Consider the following 19,368-nt stretch of genomic DNA (forward strand, 5'->3'; position numbering starts at 1 on the left):
CCACAGGGAGCATTTCACTGCCTGCCAGGGCAATTGCTCACAGGGACCTTGCACTGACTCTGCCTGCCTGGCTGGCTGTGTGCACACACGTCTGCATCTGCTCTGGCAAATGTGCCAGAAATGCTGCTGTCTCAGCTCTCTTAGTGCCTGAGACACCTGACTGGGGCAGGCCTGGAAGCAAGGATCAGGCATAAATAAGGTTAAATGCTGCTAAGTGATATTCCTCTGCTGAATTGCTAAGTTTAAGGTGTAACTGAAGTACTGTTAAGTTGGAGTGCTCTAAAGCTTTTAAGCCATTTTCCTTTTAATCCTTACCCACGCTGTCCTTTTGTAATAAGCCCTTGAATACACACAAACACACAAATAGGGTAGCACATTGTTTTGCTTAATATTAAACCTTTTTTTTACTGATCTCCTTGCTGGTGGTTTTGTGCCTTCACAAATTCTTCCTCTGCCCTGGCTTTGGCCTCCCTCAGCAGGCTGGGATGGTGCAGCTCCAAGGGGAAGGGGGAGTCCATTCTCCTCAGCACAGCCACCCCCTTCCAGGAGCAGGGTGACATCTGTGTTTGTCACCATGGGCTCCATGGGACATCAACCCCCTCCCTGTGGCTTCTCTGAGGTCTCTGAGCTGGGAATGTTCTGGGGGTCACTGAGTATGGAGAAGAGAAGGCATCAGGGAGCCTTCACCTTGGTGCCGCCATGTTGTTTTCCTTCACATGTCCTCACCTCCCTCTCTTCTCTGACTAGATGAAAAACTGCTGCCATTAGGTACCATTGCCAACAACTTCTCTCAGTTCCAAGATTCTTCCAATATTCCACAGTGCCGAGAGGTTGGTCTTGTCCAGGATTCGCATTGGGAAATCGCTCGCCATGTTTTCACCACCGCCCACATGGTCCCGCCACCACCATGCAGGCAGCAGCGGCCGCCGCGGGTGCTGGCTCAATTTAGCACATCTCTTTATGTGGGGTGCTGAGAAGGAATAGCTGCCACTGCTGCCCCTGCCCTTCTGCCCACAGCACGGCTGGCTAGGGGCGGCCAGGCAGGCAAGGCTTGCCACAGGCCACACCAAGATGGCAGCGGCCACAGCGGGATGGCCCCAGCAGCAGTGCCTCGCCATCCCTGGTAAAAACCGTGTGTGTGCTGCTTTGATTTTCTTCTTGAAAATGTCATCACAGAGGCATCACCAACCTCTCTAATTGAGCCAGCAGCATGTCCATCTTCAGAGCCATCAGAAACTGGCTCTGTCAGACATGCTGGAAGCTTCCAGCAGCTTCTAACAGGAGCCCCTTTCTGTGGCTCTCCCCTGATACCAAAAAAACAGGCTGTGCCAAATCAACACAAAGCAACTCTTTGCTGTTCTTCCCTTGGACAGTGTGAGCCTGCATTTGAATGAAAAAATGGGAATTCTTGCCTCAGCCCTGTTTCCTTGGGCCCAGGGCAGGTTTTGGCAATGATCCCAGACCTCTTACCAGCAAGAGAGTTTTTTCTGAGAAGCAGCCTGATGCTCTACCAGCATTGGCAGTGCTGGCACCATTCTGGTGCCACCAGCACCACCAGCATCCCTCTGCTGCTGGAGGGAGCATGACCCCTCATGGACGAGAAATAAGAAATAGTAGAAACCTGTCAGGAGAGGAAAGGCAGTCAAAGAATGGGACATGGTCCAGGGAAGGAGAGTTTCAAATCAGGTGGAAAAGACAACCCATTCCATTCTTCCAGTGGAGTTTTGACAAAACTCACTACCTTTATAGCAAAAAAAAAAAAAAAAAAAAAAAACCAACCCAACCCAACCAATAGACGTGAAACTCTAATGCTCTAATGCAACCAAAGTTGCAATTTCTTACTCCCCCGTGACCCCACAAGTCTTTGGGATACAACTGTGAGATAGGGCACAGAAAGAGCCAGCAGGATGGGAATGGGGAGCTCCTGGTGACCTGGGCACTTTCTCCTTCATGTCCCTGACCTGCCAGGAGCCGCTTTAGCACATGGATCCCAAAGGAGCAAGAGGTACCAGGAAGCGCCGCTGATCTGCACAGAGCCCTTTGCCTGCTGCTGCCCCACAGGGAACAGGTCAGTGGAATGTTTGCCTTCCTCCCTACCCCACCTTCCTCTCCTGCAGCAGCTGCTCTGTTCCTGCCACCCTCTCCCGCTGACCCCAGGGCCCTCCCCAGCTCCCCCCTCCCCTGCCCTGTGCATCCCGTCTGTATCTCACCTTTAAAATCGGCTGAAATAATGGGAACAAACAATGGGAAGCATTTGGAAGCAGGAATTCTTTACCTGCACAGCACAAACAGAAGGATCTCTCTTTGATCTGTGTGTAACGAAACTTTACAGCAGGGGTTTTATCCATTATAACCACACATAGACATTTAAAAGTCTTTTTCATCTAGTACATAAACACCATTTTCCTAGAACTCATTTCTATGCATCCATTTCTTGCTTGGAGTCCTTTGATGCTTCTGGAGGTTCATTGAGAGGGGTCTCTGGTGGTCGTATTCACTCTGATATTAAACGTGACCTTACCTTGAACTTTTCCTTTGGCCATGTGCTCTTGCTTCTTGTAATGGAACTTGCCCCAAAAATACTTCAGGCCTCCTTATCTGTTTCTGCACTGGCTCCAGCCACATTTATCACCCTAGGTGCACATCTTTACGTCCTTTAATCTTTTCGGCCACTTAGGGGCCACTAATCTTTGAGCAACTTCAGGAGTGTTGAAAATATTTATTCTCTCTTATTTATCAATCCCCTGCACACCAGCCCAACCCTCCCACCCCACCATTCCCACTGCCCTCCTCCCCTGCACATCTCACTCCTCCCCACTGAATTCTTCCCACTGCAGGCAGCTGCTGAGAAGCCACATGGTCCATCCCTGGATTCTCCAAGCACTGACTGCCCATCCACTCTGACCACAGCCAGGGGCCACATCCCACTGCCTGCCCAGCGTCCATCCATGGAGGTGAGCACCGGGTCCCCTCTTTTCACCTCACCAACTGACACACCTACTCCGTGTGAGATCAATGTCACCAACATGGCCATAGACTTTGTGACGCTGCTTGTTGGCCTCTGTGGGCTGGCTGGGAATGGAGTTGTTCTCTGGTTCCTGCACGTTAATGCCACCACCCACTTCATCTCCAAACAGGCCATCATCGACTTCCTCTTCCTCATCTTCATGTTGCCCTCCACCCTGCTCTTCCTTGTGGAGGAAGTGTCCTGCTCTGCTATAATGTCCCTGATGTATTTAAGCTTGCTCTTCCAGCTGTCACTGTTCACCTACATTATAGGGCTGTACCGGCTGATGTTCATCAACATTCAGAGGTGCAGGTCTGTCCTCTGCCTGGTATTCTGTGGTTTCCAACTGTCTGAGCACTTGTTGTGGGTGTTGATGACTGCACTGTTCTGGGTCCTCCTCTTCGTTTTCATCGCTGTCAATCCCACAGTGACTTCCCAGTGCCAGTCACACGAGCAGGAGCAATGCCAGGTGGCTCTCACATCCATGTACGCCCTCAACCTCTTCCTATTTGCTGTGCCCATGGTCATTTCCAGTACAATCCTCTTCATTCGTCTCAAGCCTGGCTCCCAGCAGCAGCAGCAACACAAGAGGCTTGACATTGTTATCTTCCTCGTTGCACTCTTCAGTCTGCCCTTCAGTCTCTGGAATTTCCTGCAGCAGCTCGGTTACACGGTTGTACCCTCCCAGGCAGTTTTCCTACTTGCCTGCATCAATAGCAGCATCAAACCCTTCATCTGTTTCTTGGTGGGGAGCTGGAAGAGAGACTGCTCCATGGGGAGCTGCTGGAGACACTGCTCCATGGAGAGCTGCAGGAAGAACTCGTCCATGCAGTCCCTAAGGAAGGCGATCCACAGGGTGTTTGAGGAGCCAAAAGAAAACACTGCCTGTGGAGATGATTCTGTTGTGAACACGGGGGTCTGAGCCTGTTGATCCCGTCCACTGCACTGCTGAAGGACCCTGGGACAGTGGCTGAGAGATTCCTTGAGTCTCCTGATCAATAAATACCCACAGGATCACCCTGCCTGTGCTGGTGCATCCCCAGCCCCTTTCCAGGCCGCTCTGGGCTCTGATCCGTGCTTGTGAGGCCTCAGCCTGGAGGAGCAGCCCCTGGGCTCAGCTCCTGTGGCGCTGATCAGAAACACCCTCTGCTCCCGGGAGCTGCTGCTGTCCAACGGCCTCCTGGGCTTTTATCAACAGCCTTGGAAATTACTGGACTGCCCTGGATGCCACAGCATCCCTGCTCTGCCACTGTCACAGGAAGCTGCCGGCCCCAAGCGTGGGCAGGGTGAAGCATTGCTGGGAGTGACGCCCATCCCTTGGGGCCCTGGGAGCAGCGGCCCCAAAGGAGACCCTTGGAGCTCTCCTGGGCCCAGCAGCGCTGAGCAGGAGCTCCCTGGCACCGGGGCCTCTCCCAGCTGGGATCTCTCCCGTCTGCTGCCCTCGGCTGATCCCCGAACGCCCACGGCTCCTGGGCCCAGCCCCCCAGGGCTCCAGGCCCAGCCCTTGGCACAGGGAGGAGATGCAAAGGGATCCGCAGGGAGCATTTCACTGCCTGCCAGGGCAATTGCTCACAGGGACCTTGCACTGACTCTGCCTGCCTGGCTGGCTGTGTGCACACACGTCTGCATCTGCTCTGGCAAATGTGCCAGAAATGCTGCTCTCTCAGCTCTCTTAGTGCCTGAGACATCTGACTGGGGCAGGCCTGGAAGCAAGGAACAGGCATGAGATACCACTCCAGCTAAATGCTGTTCATGTCCTTTCTTTGCTAAATTGTGAATTTTCATGTACAAAAACAGAAATGGCTGGGAGAAATACAGACATTGCCCAAGGTCCTGCGTGGAGCAGGGCAGGAGCGGGGCTGTCATAGGGGAACAGTCAGCCCTGGGCAGGGTCTGGAGGTTATCAGACGAGTCCATGAAGGGTCAGAGGATATTGGGAAGGGTCTGGGTCCTGCTGATCCCAAATGACCCAACTGGAGGGCAGCAGAGCCTGATGGGCAGCACTTGAAGGCTGGGAGTGGCCATGGGATGGGATGGGATGGGATGGGATGGGATGGGATGGGATGGGATGGGATGGGATGGGATGGGATGGGATGGGATGGGATGGGGTGGGATGGGATGGGATGGGGAGAGGTGTGAAGATCAGAATGGGAGTGATACCAAAATCAGTTGGAATAAACTTTGCAACACAATCGGAAGCATTAGAAAAAGCAGGAATTCTTTACCTCCGCAGGACACACAGATGGATCTCTCCATATTTCTGTTCTGGGTGAGACTTTACAACAGGGGTTTTATCCATCATAACCACACAGAATCATTAAAGTGTCTTTCTTATCTAATACATAAACATCACTTTCCTAGGACTCATTTCCATGCATCCACCTCCTTCTGCAAGTCCTTTTCTCATCCTGGAGGATCATTCAGAGGAGTCTCTGGTGGTTGCATTCACTGAGTGCTGAGATATTAAAGGTGACCTTGCCTTCAACTTTTCCTTTGGCCATGCAGTGTTGCTTCTTGTTACACAACTTGCCCCAAAACCACTGCAGGCCTCCAAATCTGTTCCTGCACTGGCTCCAGGCACATTTACCATCCTGTGTTCTCCTGAGGAGCTCATTGGAGCTGGGCTTTCCTCCTCCCTCCTGGGTCCTAGAACCCTGCGGCCAGGAGGAGCAGGGACACTGCCGGGGGTCCCTGTAGGAGCAGAGCAGGATCGGGGCTGTTTGGGGTGAAAAGGGGGCCCCGGGGACGGTCTGGGGTGTTGCAGGTGGATTTAGAGGGGTCAGGAGAGGCTCAGAGCGGGTTGGAGGGGGCCTGGATGCCGGCAATCCCAAATCTCCCCACTGGAGGAGAGCAGAGCCTGACAGGCCACGCTCAGAATGGGGAACGGCTCTGTCTGGGAAACCTGTGGGATGTGATAGGATGGGGTGAGGATGGAGAGCGGGGTGGGGATGGAGATCAGGGGTGGGGATGAGATGGGATAGGATAGGGAGCAGCTGAGCTGTGCTTCCTTAGGACCAGAGCATGTTCTGGCAATGATCCTAGAGCCCTTCCTGGAACAGGAGTTGTTTCTGAGAAGCACCCAACTGACTCATCAGGACTGCTAGCACCGCCAGCATTCCTGTGCCACCAGCATCCCTCTGCTGCTGGAGGGACCATGACCCCAAAGGGAAGGGAAACAAGGAGTGGTAGAAGCCTGTCTGGAGACGAAAGGCATGTGGAGAGTGGCACACTCTGCAGGAAAGGAGTGTTTCGAATCAGCATAAAATTATGAGCCAAAGTGTTTCATTTGGAGCTTTTGACAAAGTCACTTCCTCTGTAGCAAAAAAAAAAAAAAAAAAAAAAAAAAAAAAAAAAAAAAAAAAATCTCCCCAGGATGAATATCTCTGGGGAAGTAGAGCTCTGACATAGCCAAAGTTGCAATTTCTGACTGCTCCATGACTGCACTGAGTCCTGGAGGGCAACAACAGGATTAGGCACAGACAGCAGGTGGTGGGACAGGAGTGGGGAGCTCCTGGTGACCTGGGCACTTTCTCCCTCATGTCCCTGACCTGCCAGGAGCCACTTTAGGACATGGATCCCAAAGGAGCAAGAGGTACCAGGAAGCGCCGCTGATCTGCACAGAGCCCTTTGCCTGCTGCTGCCCCACAGGGAACAGGTCAGTGGAATGTTTGCCTTCCTCCCTACCCCACCTTCCTCTCCTGCAGCAGCTGCTCTGTTCCTGCCACCCTCTCCCCGTGACCCCAGGGCCCTCCCCAGCTCCCCCGTCCCCTGCCCTGTGCTTTTCGTCTGCATCCCCTGACAAATAGCCCAACCCTCCCTCCTCCCTCTCCCACCCCACCATTTCCACCGCCCTCCTCCCCTGCACATCTCACTCCTCCCCACTGAATCCTTCCCACTGCAGGCAGCTGCTGAGGAGCCACATGGTCCATCCCTGGATTCTCCAAGCACTGACTGCCCATCCATTCTGACCACAGCCAGGGGCCACATCCCACTGCCTGCCCTGCGTCCATCCATGGAGGTGACCACCGTGTCCCCATCTCCTGCCTCACCCACTGAAGGAGATAATACATGTGGGATTGATATCACTGATGTGGCCATAGGTGGCATCATGCTGCTCATCTGCCTCTGTGGGCTGCCTGGGAACAGGGCTCTCCTCTCCTCAGCTTCTGCAGGAACCCTATCACAGTCCATGTCTTCCATTTGGCTGTCGCCGACTTCATCTTCCTGCTCTTTGTGGCCACCTCCCTCCTGCTCTACCTGCTGGAGGAAGTTTCCTGCTACACTATTACACTCCAGGAGTACCTGAGGTTGTTTTTCCAGCTCTCGCTGTTCTCTTACAGCACGGGGCTCTACCTGCTGACAGCCATCAGCATCGAGAGGTGCACATCCATCCTCTGCCCACTCTGGTACCGCTGCCACCATCCCCGGCATCTATCAAGGTTCATGACTGTCCTTCTCTGGGCCCTCCCCTTTGTTACAGTGGTTATCCTGTGCCTGTCACTGAAGCCCCAGCACTACCAGGTGTCTCTCATCTCCATGAATGCCCTCAACCTCCTGCTCTTTGCTCCAGCCATGCTCATTTCCAGCACAATTCTCTTCATTAAGGTCAAGTGTGTCTCCCAGCAGCAGCAACCCAAGAGACTCGACATCTTTATCCTCCTCACTGTGCTCTTCATCCTCCCCTTCACTCTCCCACCGGAGACTGCCTCTGGACTTTACTGCAGCAGTTTGGCTACACCATGGTGTCACCCCAAGAGGTTTTTCTGCTCACCTGCATCCACAGCACCATCAACCCCTTCATCTGCTTCTTGGTGGGGAGCTGCAGGAGGCCCTGCTCCATGCAGGGTTGCAGGAGGCCCTGCTCCATGGGGTCCCTAAGGAAGGCCCTCCTGAGAGTCTTTGGGGACACAGAAGAAGACATTGCCTGCAGCAATGATCCCGTCATGGACATTGTGCTCTGAGCCTTTTGATTCCTGCCACTGCACTGCTGAATAACCCCACGACAGCAGCTGAGAGATTCCTTGAGTGACCTGATTCATAAATATCCACAGTATCATCCCTCCCTCTGCTGGTGCATCCTCACCCTCTTTCCAGTCCACACTGAGATCTCAGAAATGCTCCTGGCCAATGAATTCCGTTGTGCTGATGGTTAATATTAAAGCCGGTTTTTACTGAGTCCCTTGGTGGTGACTTTTTCAGCGATCTCAAACACTCGTTTGGAGCACTCTCGCGGTCTAATCCCGCAGCAGAAGGGAGCATCGGCATGTGGGAGGGATGCTCTGAGGGGAGCACACGGGAGCAGGGCTTTCCTCCTCCCTCCCAGGTCCTAGAAGTCCATGACCAGGAGGGGCAGAGACACTGCCGGGAGTGCCGGGTGGAGCGGGGTAGGAGCGGGGCTGTCGGGGTGGAAGGTGGCCCGGCGGGGGCTGGTCTGGGGTGTCCGAGGAGATGAGGAAGGCTCAGGAAGGCTCAGGAGAGGATCGCAGGGCTCGGAGGCTGCCTGGCTGCTGGCGATCCCAAATCTGGCCACAGGAGGGCAGCAGAGCCCGACGTGCCGCGCTCGGAGCAGGGAGCGGCCGCCGGCCCGGAAAGCTGCGGGATGGGAGAGGATGGGGAGAGGATGGGGCGGAGAGCGAGATGGGGAGCAGGGGTGAGGATGGGATGGGGACAGGGCGAGGGAGCTCAGCTGAGCGTCCTTTGGCCCTCTGGGGAGGTTTTGGCAATGATCCCGGAGCTCTTCCCAGAATGCGAAATGCTTCTGACAAGCACCCAGCTGCTTCATCATCAGCACTGCCGGCACTGCCGGCATTCCAGCGCCACCAGCATCACCAGCATCCCTCTGCTCCTGGACGGACAGTGACCCCACAGTGAAGGGAAATGAGGAATGGTAGAAGCCTGTCGGGAGAGTGGAGGCACTTGGAGAAAGGGACATTCTTCAGGGAAGGAATGTTTCTAATCAGGAGGAAATGATGAGCCAATTGCAAAATTCTGTTTGTGGAGTGTCTGGCAAAAGCCATTTCCTTACTGGACAAAAACCAAAAAAAAAAAAAGATAAATGACTCAGTAGAAGTGGAGCTCTGACGAAGCCAAAGATGCAATTTCCGACTCCCCCGTGATTCCACCAAGCCTTGGGGAGCAACACCGGGAAAAGGCACAGAGAGGAGCCAGCAGGACAGGAATGAGGAGCTCCTGGTGACCTGGGCACTTTCTCCTTCATGTCCCTGACCTGCCAGGAGCCGCTTTAGCACATGGATCCCAAAGGAGCAAGAGGTACCAGGAAGCGCCGCTGATCTGCACAGAGCCCTTTGCCTGCTGCTGCCCCACAGGGAACAGGTCAGTGGAATGTTTGCCTTCCTCCCTACCCCACCTTCCTCTCCTGCAGCAGCTGCTCTGTTCCTGCCACCCTCTCCCCGTGACCCCAGGGCCCTCCCCAGCTCACCCCTCCTCTGCCCTGCACTTCCCTTCTGCATCTCCTGGTGAACATCAGAACCCTTTCCCAATCCACAATTTCCACCACCCTCCTCCCCTGCACATCTCACTCCTCCCCACTGAACCCTTCCCACTGCAGGGAGCTGCTGAGGAGCTGCATGGTCCATCCCTGGATTCTCCAAGCACTGACTGCCCATCCACTCTGACCACAGCCAGGGGCCACATCCCACTGCCTGCCCAGCGTCCATCCATGGAGGTGACCACCGTGTCCCCATCTCCTGCCTCACCCACTGAAGGGGACGATCTCTGTGATATTGATGTCACTCATGGGGCCATAGACAGTGTGACCCTGCTCATCTGCCTCTGTGGGCTGGCTGGGAATGGGGCTGTGCTCTGCCTCCTCCAGAGGACCCCCACCACCTGTTACATCATCAACCTGGCCTTCGCCAACTTCTCCTTCCTCCACTTCGCGGTCCCCTCCACTCTGCTCTATCTGCTGGAGGAACTGTCCTGCTCCACAGTCGTGCCCCTGGTGTTCATGAGGGCACTTTTCCCACTCCTGCTTTTCTCCTACAACCTGGGGCTGTACCTGCTGACGGCCATCAGCATTGACAGGTGCACATCTATCCTCTGTCCACTCTGGTACCACTGCCGCCATCCCCAGCGCCTCTCATGGGTGGTGTGTGCCCTGCTCTGGGCCCTCTCCATCACTGTCATCGTCACAATGACTGCCCTGTGCCTGACACGAGAGCATGACCACTGCCAGGTGTCTCTCATCACCATGTACGCCGTCAACCTCTTCATCTTTGCCCCAGCCATGGTCATTTCCAGCATAATCCTCCTCATTAAGGTCAAGTATGGCTCCCAGCAACAGCGACCCAAGAGACTCGGCATTGTTATTTTCCTCGTTGTACTCTTCTGCCTCCTCTTTGCTCTTCCCCTCAGCCTCTTCAATTTCCTGCAGCAGCTCGGCTACACCGTTGTGCCCTCCCAGGTGGTTTTTCTGCTCGCCTGCATCCACAGCAGCATCAACCCTTTCATCTACTTCTTGGTAGGGAGGTGCTGGAGGCCCTGCTCTGTGAGGTCCCTCCAGCTCTCCCTCCAGAGGGTCTTTGAGCAGCCAGAAGAAAACACTGCCCACAGCGATGATCCTGCCATGGACACAGCCTTTCCAACCTGTTGATCCCTTCCACTGCTCTGCTGTAGGACCTTGGCAGAGTGACTGAGGATTTCCTTGAGTCACCTGATTAATAAATATCCATGGGATCCCCCTCCCTGTGGTGCTGTAATCCTGCAGGAGAAGGGAGCAGGGGGGCATTGCCAAGGGCCATGTGGGGGAGTGATCTGCACAGAGCACTTTGGAGCATGGCTATGCTCCTCTCTCAGGGGTCCTGGAGCACTGTTCCCCAAATGGATCCTTCCCAACATGGCTGTGATCCCAAAATTCCCCCTGGCACCTGGTTCCTGCATCCCACTGAAGTCTGATACCAATAAACAGCACCATGAACCCTGAGCTGCCTTTGCGCTCTCTGCCAGCGCTTCCTGGCTTCCTCTGGCTCCTGCTGCCAGCCGGGAATGTGGCTGGAGGGAGGGGACACAGCCATGGCTTGTGCTCCCTGGAGCAACCATGATCCAGAGCTGAGCTGGCATGGACACGATGGCCCAGGGGCTCAGCATTCCCCACCCCGAGTGCTCTGTCAGTGTCACAGCAGAGATCTCCCCAGAGATCTTTAATTTTCAATGTTGTCAGCCAGGAGCAAAGGTGTCTCTGCCTTCAGAAATTCTTCCTCTCCACTGCCTGCAGCTGCTCCCTCAGCAGGCTCAGGTGGTGCAGCAGCAAGGAGAGGAGGAGGCCGTGGTCCTCAGCACAGCCACCCCCTTCCAGGAGCAGGGTGACACCTGTGCTTGTCACCATGGGCTCCACGGGGCATCACCCCCCTCCCTGGGGCTTCCCTGAGGTCACCAGCCCCACCACACCGCACACCTTCTCTCCAGCCCCACCACACCGCACACCTTCTCTCCAGCCCCACCACACCCCACACCTTCCCACCACATCTTCCCACCAGCTCCATCATGTCCCAGCCCTCCCACACCACCCTCCCATCCCACTCCCCATGCAGCCCACCCACCTCCCGTCCTTCCCATCCCTCCCAGCCCCGTGCCTGAGGCTCCAGTCCCTCCCCACGGGCTGCTCACCCCAGGCTGCCTCACACGGTTTTTAGGGACTGTTTCTGTGGGACATTCCCCTCCAGAGCTTCACCCGCCGTGTCCCGCCCCCCAGCCTCCCAGGAGAGGGACCAGAGGGATGGATCCATCAGCGTTTATTCGGGCAGAGGAGCGTGGAATGGCCAGGAGTGGACACACAGCCGGAGTTCCCCGGGCGGAGCGGGGCTGTCAGGGGGGAAGGCGGCCCTAGCGGGGAATATGGGATGTGAGAGGGAATCGGGAAGGGTCCGGATGCCGGCAATCCCAAATAATTCCACAGGAGGGCAGCAGAGCCCGACGGATCGCGCTCGGAGCGGACGCCAGCTGGGAAACCTGCGGGATAGCACGGCACGGCACGGCCTGGCATGGCACGGCATGGCACGGCATGGCATGGCATGGGATAGGTACAGGCAACAGGGAAGGGGAGCCGAGATGAGGATAGTTTGGGGATAGGACTGGGGTGGGAATGTAGATAGGATGAGGATGCAATGATAGGTAGGGATAGGGATAGGGATAGGGATAGGGATAGGGATAGGGATAGGGATAGGGATAGGGATAGGGATAGACACAACAACACAACAACATGGATCAGTGGGATGGGAAAAGGGATGGAAAAGCTGTGGGATGCATCCTGACTCACAGCTGCAGGAAGATGACCTGCAGGCCTGGCTGGGAGCGAGTGTGGGCAGCTGAGCATGAAGGCAGCGTGGGCAGCAAGGCTGGTGGGACCACAATGGCCTCTCAGCTGGACACTGTGGTGATCCCTGTCTCCTCAAAGACCCTCCGGAAGGCAACCTGGAGGGACACGACGGAGCAGTGCCTCCAGCAGCTGCCCACCAAGAAGTAGATGAAGGGGTTGATGCTGCTGTTGATGCAGGCGAGCAGGAAAACCACCTGGGAGGACACAACACTGGGGCTGAGCTGCTGCAGGAAATTGGAGAGGCTGAGGGGCACTCCAAAGATGAGGAAGAAGAGCACAGTGAGGAAGATAACGACATAGAGCCTCTTAGGCTGACGTCTCTTGGAGCCACACTGGACCTTGATGAAGAGGATCACATTGGAGATGACCATGGGTGGAGCAAAGATGAGGAAGCTGAGGGCGTACATGGAGATGAGAGCCACCCGGCAGTGCTCGTGCTCGTGTGACAGGCACAGGAAAGTCACCACGACCATGACAGCGATGGAAAGGGCCCAGAGCAGGGCACACACCACCCATGAGAGGCGCTGGGGACGGTGGCAGCGGTACCAGAGGGGGAAGAGAATTGAGCCACACCTCTCAATGCTGATGGCCGTCAGCAGGTACAGCCCCATGTTGTAGGAGAACAGCGACAGCAGGAGAAGGGACCTCAGGTACTTCAGGGACACGACAGTGGAGCAGGATAATTCCTCCAGCAGGTAGAGCAGGGAGGAGGGAACCATGAAGAGGAGGAAGGTGAAGTCAGCGACGGCCAGGTTGAGGATGTAGACAGTGATGGGGTTCCTGCGGATGTGGAATCCCAGGAGCCAGAGCACAGCCCCGTTCCCAGCCAGCCCACAGAGGCAGATGAGCAGAGTGACACCGTTTACAGCCACATCGGTGACATTGATCCCACAGGAATCATCTCCTTCAGTGTCCATCAGGGGAGGTGAGGCAGGTGGGGACGTCTGGTTCAGCTCCATGGTGGGAGGTGGGATGTGGTCCCCAGCTGTGGTCAGAGCAGAGGGGGATTAGTGGGACCCCAGGGAATGTGAAGGGAGGGGGATCCCAGTGAGGTGGCACAGCAGGGCTGGGGACAGGGAGGCCATGGGATGGCTGGGAGTGAGGTGAGGGCAGAGGGAGGGTTGGACCAATCCAGTTATCCCAACTGAGGACAACCATGGGAGCGGTGAGAGGGGCTTTGGGGACATCCAGGGAGAAACAAGCAGTGCCCAGGGCTGGACTCTGGTCCCGATCCCCTACCTTTCCTTGGGGCCGACCTGTTGGTGTGTCCGAGCAGGGCACGCTCCCTCCCTCCGGTGCTCCTCGCCACGGTCTTCTCCAGTGAGGAAAACTGAGGTCTCCACGTCCTCAGAAGCTCCAAGCAGCCTGTTTGTCCTCAAATAAAGCTGCTTTTTGGGGCGTTTCTGCACAATCACGGGTCAGAACTGACAGCACTGGGCAGTTGCACACAGGCTGCCTCTTCTCCCATCAAAATTCTGTTGGTCTTGCGGGAAAGGAAATGTTTTGTCCGAGCAAATACCCCAGAGGACGAACACTGCAGCAGTTGCATCTCGCTGTGAAAGAATCTTGATGCTTTTAGGATTCAACCTGATATCTCATTAGACTGGTAATTGCCACCTTCCTAATTGTTTGATAGTGCTCCAGTCTCCCCTCCCCATCCTGCCCCGATGCTGGCATCCTTCTGAGATTGTTCATTACCGCGTGCATTTGCCTCCCAGTGTGAGAATCCCTCTCCACCGACTTCATCCTGCTCCAGGCCTGGGTGAGAATTTGGAATTTTTTGTCTGAGCCATCACTCTGGATTCTCTCCAATTGGTCTGGGGGCTCCAGAGCCCTCCTGGACCAGCTGGTACTCACTGAGAGAGCCTGAAGAGGCTGGTGGCAAAGATCTCCCCAAAGATCTTTAACTTTTAATTTTGATTTTGGTGGCAGATGGGGGGGCGGCAGGGGACAGCACACATGACCCCACATCCCTCCCTGCAACCCTACACAAGAAGGACCCATTCACCTCCACCAAAGTTTTGGGGTGGCAGAAGAGGGGAGGGGAGAGGCTCTTGGGCGCATCCAAACAGGGGCACGGGGGACATCACTGCTGGAATTGCATGTCCCGGAGCAAAGCGGGGTGTCACAGCCTGTCCCACCCACGTTGGAATCACTAGGAAAAGACAGAAGCTGGGTGGCTGCCCCCTCACCCAGGCGCTGCTGACAGAGAGTCCGGCAGGGCCGGGCTCAGCATGGCACAGCACGGGTGTGACAGCCGGGCTGGCGGTGGCAGCGGGGCCAGGGCAGTGAGTCACCTCCCCGTGCCTCGCTCCACCCCTGGACTTTGCCTCCCGCGGATGCTCAGGGCAATAAACCCCAGGCTCGGAGGCGGGAATGGGGAGCCGGGGAGGGCACCGGGGTCCCACCCCTGGGGGCTGCGCTGTGCAGGGGGATCTGCACGAGCGGGATCGGGATGGGGAGGGGATCGGGAGCGGGATCAGGGGATGATGGAGTGTGCCTGAGGCGGCGGGCAGGAGTGCGAGGCAGTGTCACACAGGCAGGCAGGACACGCAGGTGGCAGTGTGACGCTTGTGCGCCGCGCGGACCTGCCGGGACAAGGAAGGTCACCTGTGCGCCAGGACACCTGTGCGTGTGTCCTGGCCACTGTCACCGCCGCGGCCACAGCCCCGGGCGGGCGGGCGGGCCCGGCGGGCGGGTGACAGCCGCACCCTGGAGCGGGCGGGCGCTTCCCGCCTCCCTGTCCCCATCCCTGTCCCCGCCGAGGCCACTCCGGCTCCGTGGCCCCAGTGGACACCCCCATGCAGCGGGAGCGCGGGGAGCAGAGCCCAGGAGCCCCCGAAACCGAGGTCAAGGCTGTCATCGTGGGGGATGGCGGCTGCGGGAAGACGTCGCTGCTGGTGGCCTTCGCCAAAGGGGACTTCCCCAAGGTACCGGGATGCGTGTCCCCTGGTGGGTGGGGGACTGTCCCTGTGCCTGCGGGAGCGGTGGCGAGCAAAGGGCGGTGGGACGGACACGGTGGCAGCAACGGGGCCCTTTGAAGCGGGACATGGGGACGGGGGGACAGGGGGTGGCCTGACTGATGGGGGTCTGTGACACCTCTGCCTCGGAGTCACGGGGGGAAGCAGGGTTTGTCCCTCAGTGAGGGCACATAAGGAACTCAGGGAGTGCAGGGAAGGGGGGCAGCCACAGAGACCCCAGAACCCCTGTCCTGGATCCCCAGGTCCCCCTAGGGCATCCATGGGGATGGGGGACAAGGGTGATTCCTATGCCACTGCCCCAGGGAGGAAGCACCATTTCCCACTCCCTGTTTCCCTGCCTGTGCTCTGTTCTGTCCCCACTGGGGTCCCCTCTGTCGCTGCCCCCCACAGCTGCCTGTGTGACCTGTGTCCTGTCCCCTGCCAGGTCTATGTCCCCACCGTGTTCGAGAAGTACACGGCGTCCCTCCAGGTTGCTGGCAAGCCTGTGAAGATCCACCTGTGGGACACAGCAGGTGGGACAGCAGGGGACAGCCCGGGCTGTTGTGCCCCCCACTCTCCCACCCGGGCGTTTTGGGCTGTCCCACACATGTGGTCATGCTTTGGAGGGCAGTCCCCCCCATGACCATGGCAGAGGGGGGGCTGACCCACAGCCATCCCCACAGATGTCACTTTCACGGTGTGTCATGGTTTCCTTCTCCACCCGGCAGGACAGGAAGACTATGACAGGCTTCGCCCTCTGTCCTACTCAGATGCCAACGTTGTCCTCATGTGCTTTGATGTCACCGACTCCAACAGCTTTGACAACATCCTAACAAAGGTAACGCAGCCCCAGGGGTGCTGCCTGTCCCCTGTCCCCATCCCTGGGTGGCAGGTGCCCATCCCAGGGTGACGTGTCCCCTCGCAGTGGTACCCGGAGGTGAACCACTTCTGCAAGGGGGTCCCGGTGCTGCTGGTGGGCTGCAAGACGGACCTGCGGCAGGACCAGGAGGTGCTGCAGAAGCTGAAGGACGGACGGATAGAGCCCGTCTCCCGCCAGCAGGTGGGTGTCACCTCCCGGTGGCACGGCACGGCACAGGACAGCGGGGTCCTGGGGAGGTGTGACTGTGTGTGTGTCCCCGCAGGGAGAGGCCATGGCCCGGCAGGTCCGCGCCGTGTCCTACATGGAGTGCTCGGCCAGGTACCAGGATAACGTCGGGAACATCTTCGTGACAGCCTGCAGTGCCGCCATCAGTGCCGCCCGCCGGAGGCAGCGCAAGGCGGGACCCAGGAGGGTCTGCTCCATCCTCTGAGCCCCCCCGGCTCGGCACAGCCCCCTCGGACAGCCACCGCTGTCCCCGAGCTCCGACCGCATCGCGGCTGCTGCCACACCTCTGCCTCCGCCACCGGAGTGCCGCTGCCAACCTCCCGGTCCGGGGCTGGCACCACCGGTCACCACGGGGTGACAGCAGGAAAGCATTCCTGGCATGAACTGTCACGCCTGCATCCCAGAGTTCCTTTCCCGCTGGGGATGCCGGCGTCCCGTCCCTGTCCCACCAGGAATCCATTCGAGCGTCCGGTGCCAGCACCCCCTGCCAGCCGGGCTCTGGGGACACAGAACTGATTTGGGGCTCCCCTTCCCGCTGGCAGGCCAGCGCCGGAGGGTGACACGGCATGACTGCAGGGCCATCTTCTGCCATTAAAGTGAGACAAAACTCATCGGCGTGAACCATCCCTGGGGCAGGAGCAGCCCCTGCATGGCCTGGGGGCCTCGGGGACTCCGGGTGGGTGTTGGGGACATGATGTGGGTGCTGGGGACATGATGTGGGTATTGGGGACATGGGTGTGGGGGGGTGTTTGGGACATGGTGTGGATGTCAGGGACATGGTGTGGGTGTTAGGGTCCTGCCACGGGGGCAGAGTGGATGAGAGACCACCGAGATGGGGTCTCCGGCTGATTTTGGGTTGAGGTGCGTGTGAGCATGTGTCCAGGTGTGTCCAGGTGTGTGCTGCACATACAGATCTATAACCATATGTATAGTTACATATATTTTTTATATACGTACTGCTATATAATGTATATCTAACTATATAATTAATGTATAGCCATCCATATCACTATATTTATTTTATATATCACTGCATATAGTTAGGCTATAGCTATCTGTATAACTATGTATAGTTTATAAAACACTGTTTATAGTGTATAACTAAGGAGCTGCACTAGTTGCCTAGGTGGATGCAGGTACCTGCCGGTGTCTCTGCATTCAGACCCCCATACAGGCGTGCAGAGCCGTGCGGGCGGCCGCGAAGCCCGCGGGGACAGCGAGGGACCTCACGGCGGGGCGTTTTGGGCCACGAACCCCCAAAATCCCGCCGAAGTTCCCCCTCTCCTGCCCCCCGCGCCAGGGGCGTGGCCACGCGGTGGAGGGGGCGCGGTCACACGAGGGGGCGTGGTCTGTGATGGAGTGGGCGGGGCCGGGGCCGAGACGCGCGCGCGCGGGGCGGGGCGGGGCGGGGCCGGTCTGGGCAGTGCACGGCGCACGCGCGGGTCGCGGGGGGGCCCGTGCGCGCGGCGCGTGCGCGTGGCGTCGGTGTGTATGTGAGGCTCTGACGGGTTCAAAATGGCGGCGGCGGCTCCTGTGTGAGGAGGGGGAACCGCGTCCCGGCCGGGGGGCGGCGGCGCCGGGGGGGCACCGCGCGGGCGGGACGGGGCGGGCGGCGCCGGCGGAGCCCCGGCACTCGGCGGCGGGAGGGGTGCGGTGGTGGTGGAGGCGGCGGCGGCGGTGGCGGCGGGGGGACGCGGGCCGCGGCGGCGGGGGGCGGCCGGCGGGGCTGTCAGCGCCCGCTGCCCGCGCCGGGAGCGGCGAGGCCGGGGGCGCGGCGGGGCCGGGGCGCGATCGCTGCTGACCGGGGGGTTCCTCCTCCTCCGTCTGTTCTGTTCCCCCCCCCCCCGTGCCGGCGGTAGAAGAGGACAAAGGCGCAGGAGAGACCTGGTGAGCACCGCGGGGTCACCGGCGACCCCCGAGTTTGTGCGGGGCCCCGGAGCGCGGCCGGGCGGGAGCGGGCGCGGGCGGCTCTCCCCTTGCCGGGCCCCGGGAGGCCGCGTCGGGAAGTTGAGGAGGGGGCGGCGGGTGCCGGCTGACAGCTCCCCGGGGACCGTCCCTCCCTCCCTCACTCCCGCCTCCCGTCCTGCCCCGGCGGGGGCGGGCTGGGGTGGCCCGGCGGGCCGGGGGTGGCCCCTTCCCCCGCGGCGGGGCCGGCGTGCTGAGCTCCGCTTGTCCGGTTGTTTATAAACAGAGTTCAGCAAGTGTGGGGAAACTGACTCCCTCGGCCCGGGCGGGAGTCCCGTGCCGTGGTTCCAAGGGAGGCAGGGGTGGGGAAGGTGCTGGCGGGACTGGGAGCGCTCGGCTGTCGAAGCCGGGGGTCGGGGAGGAGCAGGATGGAGCGAGTTCTCCCTGCGTGGTCGTAGTGGTTCTCTAACACTGCGAGGGGGATGGCGGATCCCCTTCCTCGATGCTGTTCCCCGATTCTCCTCCCCGAAGGTCTGACTTAGGCATAGTCCTGGGGATTAAGAGTCGTGCCATACCCAGGCTTTGGTTGGTTTCTGTCCCTTTAAAAAAAAAAAAAGTGTAGGTGCCATCTGACGCCCTGGGAGGTTTTCCCAGGTTGGTGTGTGGTGTCAGAAGGTGGCACATTTGGAGAGCTCAGCATTTAGGTCTCCTCCAGCCAGGAGTTAGATCCCTAACTGCTCCCCTGCTTGGGTGCTGTATGTAGGAGAGATCCCATATGCCTTCCCTGCTCATGGGACATATCCTGTACCACTGTAGTTTCTCCCAGGTGCCACGGTACAGGATATCCCAAGGCCAGTGATTGTGTTGTTTGCAGAAGTTGGCTCTCCGGTGTTTAATTTTGGAGAAGCCAGGGTTTGACAGCACCTTCCCTGGTTTTTATCCCACTGTGGGCCAGAGGAGGTGCTGGTGGTAGTGTGGAGCCAGGGTGGGAGACCTTCAGCTCCTGTTGTGTTACAGAAGAGCTGGTCAATTCGTTTACCCTGACATTTATTCTAAG

The 19,368-nt window shown here is 58.1% G+C and overlaps 4 protein-coding genes across 10 annotated transcripts in view; 3 read left to right on the forward strand and 1 right to left on the reverse strand.

The window, feature by feature from the left end:
- Positions 1-1,902: 1,902 nt before the first annotated feature.
- LOC136557599 (uncharacterized) lies at positions 1,903-8,183 on the forward strand. Its single transcript, XM_066551658.1, is given in 5 exon segments — positions 1,903-2,068; positions 2,838-3,927; positions 6,982-7,161; positions 7,164-7,708; positions 7,711-8,183. Coding segments are annotated over 4 exon segments (1,962 nt in total). The 5' UTR covers positions 1,903-2,068; positions 2,838-2,948; the 3' UTR covers positions 7,969-8,183.
- On the forward strand, positions 6,474-17,017 carry LOC136558500 (rho-related GTP-binding protein RhoD-like). Of its 7 annotated transcripts, XM_066552981.1 has the most exons (8): positions 8,658-9,340; positions 11,922-13,266; positions 13,618-13,947; positions 14,060-15,271; positions 15,747-15,834; positions 16,030-16,139; positions 16,227-16,361; positions 16,444-17,017. In XM_066552981.1, the coding sequence occupies exons 4-8, from the start codon at positions 15,143-15,145 to the stop codon at positions 16,609-16,611; spliced, it is 630 nt and encodes a 209-aa protein (XP_066409078.1). In that variant the 5' UTR covers positions 8,658-9,340; positions 11,922-13,266; positions 13,618-13,947; positions 14,060-15,142; the 3' UTR covers positions 16,612-17,017. The 7 variants fall into 7 exon arrangements, with proteins under 7 accessions (XP_066409072.1, XP_066409074.1, XP_066409078.1 ...); XM_066552979.1 differs by lacking the exon at positions 13,618-13,947 and having other exon boundaries at positions 13,978-15,271; XM_066552980.1 differs by lacking the exons at positions 11,922-13,266; positions 13,618-13,947 and having other exon boundaries at positions 13,978-15,271.
- On the reverse strand, positions 12,383-13,300 carry LOC136558501 (mas-related G-protein coupled receptor member H-like). The gene has a single exon (XM_066552983.1). It carries the CDS (start codon positions 13,298-13,300, stop codon positions 12,383-12,385), a length of 918 nt encoding a protein of 305 aa, XP_066409080.1.
- Positions 17,018-17,869: 852 nt separating the features above from the next.
- KDM2A (lysine demethylase 2A) overlaps positions 17,870-19,368 on the forward strand; it is a 33,726-nt gene continuing 32,227 nt past the window's right edge. The window contains exons 1-2 of the mRNA XM_066552067.1: positions 17,870-17,941; positions 18,266-18,293. Coding sequence (XP_066408164.1) covers positions 17,922-17,941; positions 18,266-18,293 — 48 coding nt within the window. The 5' untranslated portion in view covers positions 17,870-17,921. The remainder of the gene's footprint in view (positions 17,942-18,265; positions 18,294-19,368) is intronic.

Source organism: Molothrus aeneus, chromosome 6 (assembly GCF_037042795.1).
Source record: "Molothrus aeneus isolate 106 chromosome 6, BPBGC_Maene_1.0, whole genome shotgun sequence".
In the NCBI taxonomy this organism is placed as follows: domain Eukaryota; kingdom Metazoa; phylum Chordata; class Aves; order Passeriformes; family Icteridae; genus Molothrus; species Molothrus aeneus.

What these genes read in the sequence shown, in the direction of transcription:
- LOC136558500 (XM_066552975.1), top strand. Translation starts at nt 9,687, where the DNA reads ATGGAGGTGACCACCGTGTCCCCATCTCCTGCCTCACCCACTGAAGGG.
- LOC136558501 (XM_066552983.1), bottom strand. Translation starts at nt 13,300, where the DNA reads ATGGAGCTGAACCAGACGTCCCCACCTGCCTCACCTCCCCTGATGGAC.